The sequence below is a fragment of the Stegostoma tigrinum genome, chromosome 8 (genome assembly GCF_030684315.1).
Source record: "Stegostoma tigrinum isolate sSteTig4 chromosome 8, sSteTig4.hap1, whole genome shotgun sequence".
Classification (NCBI taxonomy): domain Eukaryota; kingdom Metazoa; phylum Chordata; class Chondrichthyes; order Orectolobiformes; family Stegostomatidae; genus Stegostoma; species Stegostoma tigrinum.
The window spans coordinates 42,298,967-42,315,609 of record NC_081361.1 but is presented as its reverse complement, the minus strand read 5'-3'; the positions used below and the strand labels follow the sequence as shown (position 1 = coordinate 42,315,609).

The 16,643-nt window shown below is 42.7% G+C and overlaps 1 protein-coding gene across 5 annotated transcripts in view; it reads right to left on the bottom strand.

Annotated features, from left to right (window-relative positions):
* The window catches only part of lrp8 (low density lipoprotein receptor-related protein 8, apolipoprotein e receptor), a 105,250-nt gene extending 98,625 nt beyond the window's left edge, over positions 1-6,625 (bottom strand). For 2 of the 5 annotated variants that reach the window (XM_048538697.2, XM_059647818.1), the window contains exons 1-2: positions 6,214-6,625; positions 5,640-5,759 (exon numbers count right to left, since the gene is read on the bottom strand). In XM_048538697.2, coding sequence (XP_048394654.2) covers positions 5,640-5,759; positions 6,214-6,265 — 172 coding nt within the window. In that variant the 5' untranslated portion in view covers positions 6,266-6,625. The remainder of the gene's footprint in view (positions 1-5,639; positions 5,760-6,213) is intronic. The other 3 variants (XM_048538699.2, XM_048538698.2, XM_048538700.2) reach the window with 3 other exon arrangements.
* Between the last annotated feature and the right edge of the window lie 10,018 nt (positions 6,626-16,643).

The following is a 16,643-nucleotide window of genomic DNA, read 5'->3' as shown; positions in this document are numbered from 1 at the left end:
CTGGAATTTCCTTCCAAGCATCCCCATTGAAATCACTACTAATCACAAGGAAAGCAGCCCACCACTTTCTCAGTGCAATAGGAGGCGGACAACACACAGAGACTTGCCATCAGCAGCGATGTTTAAGACTACTACATAGGCATGGACATCCTCAGTGTTAACAATGAAGGTGGATAGGAGGAAGGCAACCAGACTGTGCAAAAAGAAATGAATAACAGATTGCTTCAGAGATAGTAGGAACTGCAGATGAGGGAGAATCTGAAATAACAAGGTGTAGAGCTGGATGATCACAGCAGGCCAAGCAGCATCAGAGGAGCAGGAAAGCTGCAAATTATCCCTCACACCCCCTCCCCTCTACATCAGGGAAACCAAACGGAGGCTTGGGGACCGCTTTGCAGAACACCTACGCTTGGTTCGCACTAAACAACTGCTCCTCCCAGTCGCAAACCATTTCAACTCCCCCTCCTATTCCTTGGACGACATGTCCATCCTGGGCCTCCTGCGGTGCCACAACGATGCCACCCAAAAGTTGCAGGAACAGCACCTCATATTCTGCTTGGGAACCCTGTAGCCCAATGGTATCAATGTGGACTTCACAAGCTTCAAAATCTCCCCTTCCCCTACTGCAACTCAAAAGCAGCCCAGCTTGTCCCCGCCTCCCTAACCTGGCCTTCCTCTCACCTATCCCCTCTTCCCAACTCAAGCCCCACTCCCACCTCCTACCTACTAGCCTCTTTCCGCCCCCTTGACCTGTCCATCCTCCCTGGACTGACCTATTCCCTCCCTACCTCCCCAACTACACTCACTTTTACTGGCTCCATCCCTGCCTCTTTGACCTGTCTGATTCCTCTCTACCTCGCTTCTCCTCTACCCATCTTCTATCCGCCTCCTCCCTCTCTCCCTACTTATTTCAGAACCTCCTTCCCCCGCGCCCCCCCCACCATTTCTGAAGAAGGGCCTAGGCCCGAAACGTCAGCTCCTCTGATGCTGCCTGGCCTGCCGTGTTCATCCAGCTCTACACTTTGTTATCTCTGAATAACAGATTGTTTTTGTATTATTATACATTAGTTTCAGTCCTTCTCATGTGCGAGACATTGACCATAAGCACATCCAGATCTGGAGAAGCAGTTGATACCAGTAACTACTCTTGATGTGGTAAAGTTTGTGTGCTGTTCAACAATAGAAAGCACAATAATCAAGCTCAATCTTGTCTTCATAAACAGTTTACATATGGGCGCGTTTCATCAGGGTTCAGTGGTGGGATCTCTCCTAATCACTGGCAGAAAAGTGACATCTCAACTAAACAGACATTGACAATGGATTAATGCAGCATTACTTCCTAAGTTGACCCATTAGCCACCCGGTGTGGCTTCCTCGACATTGGGGAAACCAAGCGGAGGCTTGGGGACCGCTTTGCAGAACACCTACACTCAGTTCGCAGTCAACAACTGCACCTCCCAGTTGCGTACCATTTCCACTCTCCCTCCCATTCCTTAGACAACGTGTCCATCCTGGGCTTCCTGCAGTGCCATAATCATGCCACCCGTACGTTGCAGGAACAGCAACTCATATTCCGCTTGGGAACCCTGCAGCTCAATGGTATCAATGTGGACTTCACAAGCTTCAAAATCTCCCCTCCCCCCACTGCATCCCAAAACCAGGCCAGCCCATCCCCACCTCCCTAACCTGTTCTTCCTCTCACCTACCCCCTCCTCCCAACTCAGGCTGCACCTCCATTTCCTACCCACTAACCTCATCCCGCCCCCTTGACCTGTCCATCCTCCCCGGACTGACCTATCCCCTCCCTACCTCCCCACCTCCCCACCCATACTCTGCTCTCCACCTATCTTCTCCTCTATCCATCTTCAGTCCGCCTCCCCCTCTCTCCCTATTTATTTCAGAATCCTCTCCCCATCCCCCTTTTCTGATGAAGGGTCTAGGCCCGAAACGTCAGCTTTTGTGCTCCTGAGATGCTGCTTGGCCTGCTGTGTTCATCCAGCCCCACACTTTGTTATCTTGGATTCTCCAGCATCTGCAGTTCCCATCATCTCTGATCAGAATTTAAATCAGACTTTTTTCTACAACAGAGAAAGCAAATTTCAAATGTTGATGTTGGGTGAGATTTGGGTGCTTTTGTTCAAGAAGTGCAGATTTAGCAAAGCACAGCAAACTGCTTGGAAGCACATAATGTGTTGTGGTAGTGGTAGAGTGCAGGGGAGAGTGCAGGGAAGTGGTGTTGAAATGCCCATCAGCCATGATTTAATTGGCGGAGTAAACTTGATGGGCCGAATGGCCTTACTTCCACTCCTATGACTTATGGTCTTATGGTGTCCCTAACACCTGGACCAGGACGCCCAGGTCAAGTCCCACCTGTTCCAGGGGTCTGTGATAGCAATTCTGAACAGGTTGATTAAAAATATTTTTTTCTTTAAATTGCAAGGGAGTTTAGAATGCAGAGGTCAGAATCTTGCTACAATTATGCAGAGTTTGAGATAAATCCACAGTTGGGATACTGTGAATAGTTTTAGTCTCCATTGCCAAGGAAGGGTAGATTTGCCTTGGAGATGGTGCAGAAAATCACTAGAATGATTCCTACAATGAGAAGATTGTCCTATGAGAAGCTCAGAATAGGCTGATATTGTCTGGATTTTAGAAAAATAAAAAGGGATCTAATTTGAACATATCTGCTTCTAAAATGGGACATGCTAAAAAGAGTTTTAGGATAGCTGCTAAAGAGTTGCTTCTCCTGGTTAAATCATGTGCTTCTTGTTCAGAAACAATCATTTAAGACTAAAACAAGGAGAAATTTCTTCCAAGGGTTTTAAATCTTCATAGTTAACTAACCCAGAAAGCTGTTGATGCGCCTTTGTCGAATATCTTTAAGGCGGAAATAGATACTTCCACTTATCCATATCCAAAATCTAAGGTCAAACATCATTCACAATCTTACTGAATGGCTTCAAGGGGCTGTACAGCCGACTAATTCTAATGGTTTTGATGTACATGTTTTGCTATTGAACTAATAATAATCCAGGAGGCCTGGGCCAATAATTCGGAAAATGGGCATTTAAAAAAATCACAACATGGTTTTTGAGAATTTACACTGAAATTGGGAATATTACAAAATAAGACAATACTAATAAACAGGCCAGCATGGTTCACTAAAAAAAAATTCTCTGTCCTTTCCTGCTCTGCCCTATTTACAACTTCAGTCCCATAACAACACGGTTGACTCTTAAATATCCTCTAAACAGAGCAGCAAGTAATTCAATTGTATCAAACTGCTACAAATAATTAGGAACAGGATCATAAATTGCTGGAAAAACTCAGCAGGTCTGGCAGCATCGGTGGAGAGGAAACACAGTTAACATTTCAGGTCCAGTGATCTCAGAGTACAATGGACCTCGGTAAGATGGGCAGAGGAGTGGCAAATGAAGTTAATCTGGATAAAGGTGAGGTGCTGCTTTTTGGAAAGGCAAATCAGGATAGGACTTGTAAATTAATGGTAAGGTCCTGGGGAGTGTTACCAAACAAAGGGTCCTTGGAGGTTCATAGTTCCTTGCAAGTGGAGTCACAGTTAGAACAAGGTAGTGAAGGCAGCATTTGGTATGCTTGACTTTATTGGTCAGTACATTGAGTTATAGGAGTTGGGAGGTCATGTTGCGGCTGTACAGGACATGGCTTAGGCCACTATTGGAATACTGCATGCAATTCGAGTCTCCCTGTTACAGGAAAGATTTGGTTAAACTTGAAATGGTTCAGAAAGGACTGACAAGCATGTTGCCAGGGTTGGAGGTTTTGAGCTACAGGGAGGGAGAATGAATAGGTTGGGGCTTTCTTCCCAGGAGTACCAGAGGCTAAGATGTGACCTTATAGACGTTTATAAAATCATCAAGGGCATGGATAGGGTAAATAGCTAAGGTATTTTCCCCAAGGTAGGGGAATCCAAAACTACAGGGCACAGGTTTAAGGTGAGAAAGAAAAGATTTAAAAAGGGACTTAGGGGGCAACTTTTCATGCACGGAGTGAACTACCAGAGGAAGTGGAGGAGTCTGGTACAATTACAACATTTAAAAGGCACTTGGATTGATACATGATTAAGAAGGGTTTAGAGGGATATATGCCAAATGTTGGCAAATGGGATTAGATTAATTTAGGATATCTGGTCAGCAAGGGCAATTTGAACCTAAGGGTCTGTTTCCATGCCTTACATCTCTATAGCCCTTCATCAGATCCTTCTCTGTTCTGAACAAGGGTCACTGGACGGAAACATTAATTCTGCTTTCTGTCCACTGATGGTTGCAGACCTGCTGAGTTTTTCCAGCAATTCCTGATTTTCGGTATTCAGCAATTCTCTTTATTTTGCTAAAAAAAAACTGACTACAGGGTTTACCAAGGACAAATAAACAGGAAGCATTGATATGTTCTATTTTCCTCACACCACTCATGATACGGAACTTTCCTTAATCATTTTAAAGGGCTTTAACGACCTTCCTGTCTAGAATGAACAGCAGGCACTAATTTTATATTGTGCTTCAATTTTTGTTTCAGTTTTCCTCCTTACTTTAACAGGTGGCGCCTGCCTCCTGTTCATATCAAACAACAGTTTCTAAAGACTCAGAGTTAGTAAGGACAGCAGATGCTGGAGTCTGAGATAATGAGGTGCAGAGCTGGATGAACACAGCAGGCCAGGCAGCATCAGTGGAGCAGGAAGGCTGACGTTTCGGGTCTGGACCCTTCAGAAATTTCTGGCCTGCCGCGCTCCTCCAGCTCCACACCTCGTTAACAAAGTGTGGAGCTGGATGAACACGGCAGGCCAAGCAGCATATCAGGCCTGCTGTGTTCATCCAGCTCCACACTTTGTTATCTTGGATTCTCCAGCATCTAGAGTCCCCATTATTACTCCACACCTTGTTATCTTGGATTCTCCAGCATCTAGAGTCCTCATTATTACTCCACACCTTGTTATCTCAGTTTCTACAGAATGCCTACTACATTCCCGAAGACACTCCCTTTCTCAAGGCAATTTAAATCGCATGGATTTGCAACCGTGCGATGACTCAGCAAAATGACCTGCCAGCAGCGACTAATCAGAGTGATACCTCAATTTCCAACTTCCTGCCAACAGTGAATCGCCAAGGTTAACAACATGAAACATGACAGCAGGGGTAGGCACATCGAGGGAAAAGATGGAGAGTAGTTTATCTCCACAAATCCAACCGAATAATCCACGATGAACCTACTTCTACCCCGACTACTTTCAGTTCACTCTACCTTAATGAATGAAATGTACTTTGTGGGCGCTGCGTAAGGGGGGGGGGTGCGGGTCCAAGCTCAAGGCGTTCATTGGTAACTTGCAGGCACGTGGACAAATCTGCTGTTCCTCGGCTAACCAACGAATGCATAGTTACATTCCCAAATGCAAAACGTTCCCATTCATTGCGAGAGCACGGCCAAGGCCGGACAAAGACGTCAGTCGTCCGGACGGGGGAAGTCAGAAGGACGTACTGAAGCGTCTCCCGAAACACGGGGGTCCCGATGGGCTGCAACAACCTACGAGGCGACAAGCGCCCGTGCGCTGCAGACCCCCCGTTCACTTTTGTCCTTGTTCTGGCATGCAAACATTTCTCGGTACTCACGGCAGTTCTCCTCATCGCTGTTGTCGGTACAGTCGTCCTCTCCATCGCAGTGCCAGAGTGAGGAGATACACCGGTCGTTTCTGCATTGAAACTGACTCACGTCACAGTGTAGCCGAGTACCTCCACGGTAGGGGGACAAATAAAGCGCCTCGTGAACATTTTACAAGTCACAACATTGCAAAAATGGAACAAAAGCAAAATAAACATACGACGGCAGTCATTCGCAACATTGCACCGACCGCAGAAGGGACATATTCTCAAATCATTCGGTGTGATAATTAAGTTTGAAATATTTATATGACAGGAAATAAGCGAGTTGTTGTTAGAAACTGCAACGGATGTTCTAAATGCATGGGGGGGGAAAAAGCCCCAGCGCTTATCCAGACACTCATTTATTGATAGCACGTTAGCAGGAGCCGGTACTGATACTGTGAAAAAAAATACTCTTCCGCCTGCCCTCTATCTGACTCTCCAAACACAATCCTCCTACTAGCCGCTACGAAGAAAATCGACCACTGTCCTCAATTACAAAGGAAATAGAAAAATGTGTTTTTTTTAAAAAATCAATACTGACCTTCAGTGATGTGAAAACGCAGTAATAACAATGTGAATGAGTGAATCCACATTGTCTCTACCGCTCATCCCCTGATGCTACAGCCTCTCTCCTTCTCTTGCAATATGACTTCTCGGTAAAAAGCGAAGCTGGTTTGAATATTTCAAACAGCAGTTACTGACGTAAGTGAATTGGAAGGAGGAACCTGCAAGCGTATAAGGCGCTTTACCAGCATGTGTTAGGAAAGCGCCTCAATCTAGATGATGCATTACATACGTGTCCTTTAAAATTGAGCGAGGTTGTTCGCTGATGGTTTCGTGTTGTACGAATTCCTAGGAGTAGCCGTTCCCCGTGGTCTGACTTTGCTGAGGAAGTCGCAAGAGATCTACAACTGTCCGTAAAACCCCTGAGCTGGAAAGATGCAAAAGTAAGGGCAGCAACCCTCTATTTCTGAGAATGCCCGCTACGTGAGCTTGTGCAGATGATGTGCGAACATTGAGCCAAACTCTAACGTGGTGGCTGCCATCCTCCTCCGTTAGTTTATCCTGCCCCTTCTTCAACTTGTTGTACTCCTAGATTACCTTTCTGTCTGAAAACGTGCTTGTGTTCATTCTGTTATTAAACCAGAATTCCCGTTTATATTTCTATGACCCTCTTTTGTCTTACATTGGTGCTTTCCAATGTCTAGATGTTGATGTTCACTGTGAAGTAGTGGAAGTGGTAATGTAGTGGATAGGTCACTAGACTAGTGATCCAGAACTACAGGTTAGTGTACTGAGGGCAGGAAGATAATATTTGAATTGAATAAAAACCTGGAACAATCAAGTAAAAACCCATCTGGTTCACTGATGCAATTTAGGGAAGTAAATGTGCCATTTTGGTCTGGCCTACATGTGACTCCAGGCCCACAGCAACGTGGTTGACTCTTAACTGCCCTCTGAGTAATTAGGGATGGACAACAAATGCTGACCCAGCCACCATTGTCCATAGACCATGAACGAGTATAAAACAAATGCAATCTTTCAAATTCTGGCTGAATGCATGATCCTAAGCATGGATTTGGACCTGACCATTCTGCTGGTGATGTTGTGCCTGTTTTGCATCTCTTGAAAACTCCTTGCACATTTTTGCAAATCATTTCAAAAGGCTGGAAAGTTCCTGAGCAGATGCGATGCTGTTCTGTGAGTTTACGTTGGACTTAATGTTTTGGGTTCAGTGACCCTTGCCTCAGAACTGATGATAGCTAGGAAAATATTGGTTTAAGTGCAGAAGATAGAGTGGGTTGGGGGGAGGAGTAAACTACAGTGGGGATCGAGACCAAAGAGAGAGAACAGTAGAACTGATAAAGGAGTGGATAACGATCAGGCTAGGAGAATAAATAGTTATTAATGGGCTTTGCTGGAGCACTATAGGAGGCTGAAGAAAGAGAGTTCAGAGTGAGATCGGGTACCTGTCTGTTGCATTTTAGGGATACCAAACATAGATGGTATGGTTGTTTTGCATGTTTTCCCTTTTCTTCTCTTGCCTCTTTCTCTGCCTCTGTACCAGTGTGAAACTTCACATCATTAACTTTTTCTGGATCATCACACTGAACATTAACTGCAAAGATGCTGTCTGGCCTGTTCATTATGCTCAGTCTTTTCTATGATTACCAGAACAGGGCTACAGGCCATACCTGCTTACTATGGGTACAGGTCCAATGACAATCCATCCTGTAAAGGGATTGGTCTCATTTCTCATTGCAGTGGTCTGGTTGCTGAAGCTATTTTTAAAAATAAATATTTGAAAAATATTGGATAATGTGTACTTTCATGTTGCTGTGAGCTCTTTCTTACTTACTTTCATGACAGCCTGCTGCTCCTTTCAAGCTGGAAGCCTCTGATTGTTCCTTCAACTTCACGAGCCCACTGCCATCCTTAATTGGATGGCAAACTTGCCCTCTGATCACTAGTTGGCTGCCCTGGGGAAATCTGAGCTCAGCAATAGTTTTCCCCTGTGGTGGCGGGCTGAGTTTGGGACCTTGAAGTAGTCTTGACTTGTTTCTCATCCCAAAGAGAAAATCCAGCCCATGCCAATATTAGAAGCTAATTGCAGCTTCCTCTTTGATGAATGAACAAATTCAGAGAAGTCATGCATCACTTTTGTGAATGATACTATGCAGAATAATGTTCTTCCAGTGCAACTCTTCCAGTGACCCAACAGAGTGGGATTGCTGTCACCTATCTCTATTCTTATGATTCACTCCATAGCCAGAATACAATCTGGATTAGCCATAGTAGAGTTCTAGAATTCTCAAGAATCCATACTTGGGGTGCTCCGGATTCTCACCTGAATACTGTGCTCAGCAACTTCATCTGAAGGCAAAATATCAGATTCCATATATTGAAGATACTATTTTCCACCTGATCATTGCCTCTGTCGACTCATCCGCTGCCTCCACCTTTCTTGCTGCTTGTCAAAAATCCAGTACAGTATTTGATGAGCCAAACTTTCTTTCAATTAAACATTGAGAAGACACAAATTAATAGCTTTGGCCATTGGCACGATTTTAATTGCATAGCGTGGAGCTGGATGAACACAGCAGACCAAGCAGCATCTTAGGATCACAAAAGCTGACATTTCGGGCCTAGAGTCCACCTCTTTTAGTTGAAATTGCCTCATGCTGAACCAGCTTGTTCAAAACCTCAATGTTTTCCTTGACCCTGAGCTGAACCTTTGGTCCCTTTTGTCCGATGTGTTCTCTGATTCCAAGGTCACCTTCTTCTGCTTATGTTATTGTTCATCTCAAGCCCTTCTGCAGCTGAAAGGCTCATTAATGCTTTTGTTTCCCCAGATTTAACTGTTCCAAAGTCATACTAGGCAGTCTTCTGGCTTGAACTGCTAGTAAGCCTGAACTAGTGCAAACTGTCCATGCTCTGTCCTAGCTCATACTAAACCTTGTCAGCCCATCTTGCTACACTTGCTGATCTATGTCAGTTGCCAGGCTGCTAAGGTTTCAAATTGAGTAATCTCATTTCTGCATTCAAATCTCACATAATGTTCCCTTCCTAGCTCAGTAACTCCTTCCAGACCTATAAACCTCTAGGAGCTTTGTGTTTGTCCCAATCAGGTCTCTTGTGAATCTCTTACTTCCTTCATTCCTCAAATATAGCTACCCTCCAGTTGTATAAGCCCTCAGGTATGGCATTCAATTCCTGGAACTCTCAGCTTTCCAATTATATGTACTACTTCCTTAAGAGACTCCTCAAAGTGTATTTTTTTGAGCAAGTTTATTGTCACTGTCCTAAAGAGACCTTCTTGGGCATGCTGTCATTTTTTTTGTTTGATTACTGTCTGTGAAGCACCTTAAGATGTTTCACTACATTAAAAAAAACTTTGTAAAACTGAATTGTTGTTATTACAGTGTGATAATATTGTTCAAATCTGATTGCACCAACCTGTCTTTATGCTCGCAAATAAACATTAAAAGTTATAACGCCTATTTCCATGACAGCTAGTCTCCCTTAATATCTGAGAAGGAAGATCAGTGACATTGCTGTGTTTATTTTCTTGTGTGTAAAAACAAAATGAAGATTTTTGCAGTGGAAAGAATGAAAGACTTGCTTTATGTCACGTCTTTCATGAACACAATGCACCAATCATTCAGAGATGATTTGGACAGTTGCGCCAGTACATTGCGATAAGTTAGTGGGTAAATGCACCATATCATGTGGTACTAACCCTTAGAGACCAAACACTCCCAGATTCTTCTCATAATTTTGAATAATGCTGCATAGTCTGACCACGGGAACAAATGCAAATAGCGCGCTACAATTGCTTTCAGATTTCTAGAATAGGGAAGTTAAATAATAACCAGGCTTTCTACTTCTGTTTAAAATCCAACGACCATTCCCATCTAGAAAGACAAGAGCATTAGAAACATGGGAACACCACCATCCACTGCAAGTTTCTCTCCAAGCTAGTCACCAACTTGACTTGGAAATGTTTCACTGTTGCGAGGAAAAAATCCTGAAATTCCCTCCCTAAGGTCATTGTGCGTCAACCTTACAGCAACGATTCAAGGGGCAGCTCACCACCGCCTTCTCAATGGCAGTGAGGGATAGACAATAAATGCTGGCCAGCCAGTGACACCCACATCCCATTGGGTCAATTAAAAAAAGATTTCTGCTCCAAAGTGTCATGTGTAATCCAATAGCTTGTTGACATTTATTGTTTACATATGCATCGTAAGAATAGTCTCTTGAACAGGTATAGTAGGGTAATCAGTGAAGCCATGATCCAGCAATCTTCAAAAGAGGGAAACAAACAAATTAATATTAAAAAAATTCAAAGACTGCTATGCAGTAACAGTTTATTCACTTGAATAATGAGAGGTTCTAAAGGTCAGTGATAAGCATGACATTTAAACAAAGTCTGTTTTGTGCCTCAAAAATTGCCCTGGCCGTGCCTATGACAATTATGTTCCAAATTTTCAGCAATGTTGTCAAAGTGAAAGAAGTAAGTGAAGGAAGCTGAAAGGAAAGGATTTAGATAAATCTAAAAGCACAAACAAGAAACTACTGGGCAGAAGGAGTATGTGAGGGGAAGTGATTAATGTTGTGATTTTCATTTGAAAATTTACTTCATTTTGGTGTTTTGGTTCGCCGTGAAAGAAAATTCTTGTAATTTCTATGGTGGGGATGAACTGATTACCTCACTGGGAAGATATTGCAATAAGTCCAAGATAAAAAGATAATGGTTCTCCAAATGTAGAGATGCTATCAAGTCTTTCCAGATCTTCCACTCCTGCACAAATCTACCTTGATTTTAGCTGTGTCTCGACTCTCTAGCTCAAGTCTCACCTTCCTTGATTACAGGAAAGCTTGCACTGGGTAGAAAGAGGATTAAGTGTTTTTATGTTTAATGCAAAAAAGTTTGAAGAATAATGAATGGGGAGAGAAGATGGAAAAATTGCTAAGCCAAGCATGCTACTGACTGGATGGATGGAAACCTAACAAACGTTGATGTGCAGAGGAATTTGAGTACATTTGTCCATTAATCACAGAATGTTGACCGGCTGTTACAGCAATTAAGAATGGTTGCCTTTATTACAAGGACCTTGGTGTATAAGAATAAGGAAGTTTGGCCACAACTGCATCGGACTTTGGTGAGAAAACGCTTGGTATAGGGTACACTTTACTCTAAAGGATAGACGCTGTAACTTGCTTTATTCTCTGGTCGAGTGACCACTGAAGCCATTTTAGGTACTTGTTTTTCCTTTTTAAAAATCATTTTAGTCAACGAAAGATCTCAGATGATGGAGCTTAAAATTCATTATCCATATTTACCACTTTAGTAACATAATAAATGTGATACGACGGGGACTTTCCGTTGTCTTTATCCATAAATCATGAAGCATTAACTGAAATTGATTAAGGAAAAATTGGTAAGTCAGAGTTCAGAGATCACATATTTGGAATATGTGTCAAATTTTAGGGAGAGATTAAATAGAGCGGGTGAATTGTCTAAACAGCATTTAAAAGTTGCACATCATGTGATGCAACAGGACACAAGACAAGAAATCAAAAAATTCGTAATTTCATGAGAAAATGTTATAAAATGTTAGCATTACTACCAGTGGTAGGTGTACCTTTAAAGGCTAGGTTTAGTGGGTCTTATCAAATTGAAAGGAAATTGAGTGAGGTGAGTTATTTGACAAGAATGCCAATTAGAAAGAAATCTCACAAAGTGTGTCATGTAAATATGCTCAAAAGGTATTTTGATAGGGAAGGAAAGCAAAATGAGAATGTGTTGCTGGTTACAACACAGAGTAAATAATTAAGTTCAGATGACTCTAAGTTGGACATTCCTCAAATTAAATTGTAACAATGAGGGCATTCTCAAAAAATTAGGATAAATTATTGGGTTACCTTCCAGAAGAAAACTGAAATGACCTGAAAGTGTTATTATAATCACATGGGGAGATATGTGGGGATAAACTGGGAAGTACTAGTCTGATTACACATGATGTTGTTCCAATAAAGCAACATCCTTATAGTCTTAACCTTCTAAAGTTGGCACGTGTTCAAAAAGGAAATTTTGGCTTTCATGACACCAAATGGACTGTACGAGTTTAAAGCCATGCCATTTAGTACGAAAAATGCACTAGCAACATTTCAAAGACTAATCAATAAAGTCAATTTGGGATTACCCAATTGTGCAGCGTACATTGGCAATCTGGTGATTTTTAGTCACACGTGGAGTGAACATTTGGACCATCGATCAGAACTGTTCAATTAACTTCGAGAGGCAGGCTTAGTGATAAACCTGGCTATGAGCGAGTTAGAAAAAGCCCAAGTCACATTCCTGGGCCATGTTATTGCTCGTAGAAAAATGGCCCCACAGGATGTGAAAACAAAAGTTATTGGTGAGTTTCCCATTCCATCAACGAAGAGGGAAGTACTACAATTCCTGGGTCTTGATGGTTTTTATCGGAAGTTCATACCAAACTTTAGCAGTGTGATTGCTCCATTGATGTACTTGTTACAAAAATGCAGAAACTTTCAGTGGATGGAGGAAAATCAGAAGATATTTGACAGCCTGAATGCTACGTTAACTACTGCCTCGTGGTTAGTCACATCTACTTATGCAAAGCCATTCAAAGTGGCTAATGATGTGAGTGATGAGGATGTTCATGCTGTACTCTTGAGAAGATAGAAAGATCTATTGAGTATTTTCCCAGAAAACTGAACAATCATCAACAGAAATATTCCACAGTTGAAAAGGAGACCTTGAGTTTGGCATTGGCATTGTAACATTTCAACATTTATGTTGCCAGTACTGCGTCTGAATCAATTGCATATGCTGATCATAACACCCTAAAGATTTTGGAAAAAGTTATGGATAAAAATTCCAGATCATTTACATGGAGCTTATTATTGCAGCCATTCAATTTGCAAATTATACATGCGGCAGGATGGGAGAACATAATTGCTGACACATAGTTGCAACTTGGATAAAGGAAGATGGAGGCATTTGGTTTTGGGGAAAAAACAGACTGAAATGGACAGTAGGGGTGAATGTTTACATGCCTAAAGTCAGTGTAATGTATATGTATTGTAGTATACTAATAACCCAAGACTAAAGGTTTTAAAAATGAAGCCACCTCGAGATATCGATAAGAGAGGAGGTGTGATGATACTATGGCTTTAAGTGGTGTATTTTGTCCTTTTTTTTAAGAAGAGAGGTTGAGACAATGCAACAATTGTTCATTAGATTTCTTCCTGGGATAAGATGGTTGTCCTATGAGCAGGTGCAAGTTAGGGGTGTGAATACTCCTCACTCGCCTGGATGAGTGCAACCCCAACAATACTCTGGAAGTTTAACCTAAACCAGGACAAAGCAGCCCATGTGATTGGAGCTACATTCCCAAACATTCACTCCATCCACCACACACACCCAGTAGCAATCTACATGACATATTGTGGAAACTTACCAAATCTCCATAGACAGCACCTCCCAAACCCACAACCCACCTAGAAAGACAAGGGTAGCAGATACAGGGGAACACCACTAGCTGCAAGTTCCTCTCCAAACCACTTCAATCCAGACTTGGAAATATATCACTTCAGTGGGAAGGTTGGGGCAGACAGGTGGGAGAGAAGATGGACAGGTTGTGACAGGTGAAGGAGGCAAGAGCGAGGCACCCCACCATCTGCATCCAGCACATCATTCTCCGTCACTTCTGCCACCTACAATCCAACCCCACGACCAAAGAGACATTTCCCTCCCCACCACGTCTACCTTTCGTAAGGACCACCGACTCCAAAACCTCCTCGTCTGTTCCACACTCCCCACTAGCCCCACCACACCTGGCAACTTTCCCTGCAATCGCAGGAGATGCTATACCTGCTCCTACACCTCCCTTCTCACCATCATCCAAAGCCCAAAACAAACTTTCCACATCAGACAGATGTTCATCTATACATCCTCCAACCTGTCCAACTGTATCCATTGTACCTGATGTGGCCTCCTCTGCATCAGCGAGGCTAACCGCAGACTTGGGGACTGTTTCATGGGGCATCTGTGCTCTGTACATGACAATTGACAACACCTTCCAGTCACTAACCATTTTAATTCCTCCTCCCACTCCCTGAGTGACATGTCCATCCTGGGCCTCCTCCAGTGCAACATTGATGCCACACGCAAACTGGAGGAGGAACACCTCATATTCCACCTCGGGAGCCTACAGCCCGATAACCTGAATATGGAATTCACCAGTTTTAAAATCTCCCCACCCCCTGCTTCACCCCACATCCAATCCTATCTCTCAACCCTGCCTCCTTGACCTGACACAACCAGTCCATTTTCTTCCACGCCTATCTGCCCCACCCTTTCCACTGACCACTCCCTACAATGTCCACCTGTATCCACCTATCACCACCCCACGTACATTTCCCCAGTCTCATCCATCCTCCCTCTTGCCCTCTTGACCTGACACAACCTGTCCAACTTCTCTCCCACCTATCCACCCCACCCTTCCCACTGACCAATCCCCGCTACCCCCTACCTGCATCCACCTATCACCATCCTACCTTACCTTCGACAGCCCCACACTGTCTCCCTCTGTTTATTTCCCAGCTCCCCTCCCCTTCTCCAATTCTGAAGAAGGGCCCTGTAGCAAAACGTCGATGTTCCTGCTCTTCTGATGTTGCCTGACCTGCTGTGTTCCTCCAGCCCCATATTGTGTTGACTCTGACTCCAGCATCTGCAATTCTTGGTATCTTGGAAATATATCACCATTTCCGAAGTATCACTAGGTCAAAATCATCAAATTCACTCCCTAACTGCATTGTGAATGTACTTATAGCAGCGGTTCAAGATGACAGCTCACTAGGACCTTTACAAAGGCAACTAGGAATGGGCAATAAATGCCAGTCCAGACAGCAACACCCCCATTCTATGAATAGTTTAAAAATGAATAGAATGGACCTACATTCTCTGAAGAGGTCAGCTCATCAAAATTCACAGAAGACTTGGCAGGGGAGACACAGAGTTTGTTTCCCCTGGCTTGAACTAGAGGCATAGTTTCAGAAAAAAATAATTCAGGCATTGAAATGATTTTCTTCAGTCAGAAGCTTGTGAATATTGGGAATTGCCTTCTCCAAAGAGTTTGCTCAGTGAATAAATATATCTGAGACAAAGATCTAAGAATTCTGGCTGTTGAGGGAATCAAAGAATCCGGGAATACAGAGCAAAGCAGAGTTGAAATAGAAGCCATGGCCTTACTGAATAGTTTATCTCCTTGCTTATTTCTCAGGTTCTTATCACAGTCATGGAACAGTCTGAGATTTTTTTTCAAATTTATGTCTTGATTTTGTCATTTTATTATTGTATTTTAAAACTAGGATGCAAAAAGGCGATCAAATACATCTATTGTCACCCCATTTTTTTTTGCAGGATCTACCTCATCCCCATGTACCAGCTTTGCCACTCTCCCTCTCCCTCTCCTAAAAAGATAAAAAAATCTGTCTTACCAATGTTATGGGCAATCAAATCTTAAAGATACGAAAGCTGTTAATTTTCTCAGGGAGTAATTTCCCTTGCATTTCTTCTGCCACAATCACCTTATTTTCTGAAAACCTTTCTATCTTGAAGGACTAAAAGGAGTTTGTCTTCAATATTTCTTCCCAGAGCCTTATTCTCAAGTTGATCACCCTTTGAAGAAAGTTAAACTTATAAAACATTCAATTTTGACTTCTCCTCAATGACTAAAGCTGGCTCCAAGAAGATGAATTAGTAAGATATACATATAATGCAGAAAATTAAGTAAAAGCTAAAATATGCAGCACTGTTTACTGAAATTGCCTTGAGGTACTGGGCTCTGATGATGTGGGCTTCACTAGAGTGAAAATTTTAATGTTTTACTCCAAATAAGATAAAAAAAACTGTTATAGGATACAGTTGGTGCTGGGAATGAATGTAACACTGCTTTTGTCCTGTGCAAGTTCACTTAATGAATTGTATTTAAAAGTATTGAAAACACTTTCTTTCTATCGGAATACTTTTTATCCCCCTTGGGATCAGGCGAATTGCTTGGATTTACTTATTCGGAATACTGAGAAACAATCATGTTTCTACCCTTTCAAAAAATAAACCCCAATTGAAGGGTCAGGTTTAATAAGCTCTCTGCTCCAAGGACAATATTCCCAGCTTCTCTCGTCTTTCCATATAATACCCGATCCAAGCCTTCAAAATCTTTCCAAAGGCAATGTGACCAGAATCAGACACAGTTTGATCTGTGAGGATACGCAGGTGTTGGTGCGTGTAATAAGTAACCCAGCGAAGATTTCTGGCATGTTAGGAAGTCAGCAGGGACTAAATGACTTCTGCATCTAACCTGAGCATTTCTTGGTAGCGTGCATGGAATTCTCATGGGATAGGTGTGTCTGCTTTTGACATATTATTACAAA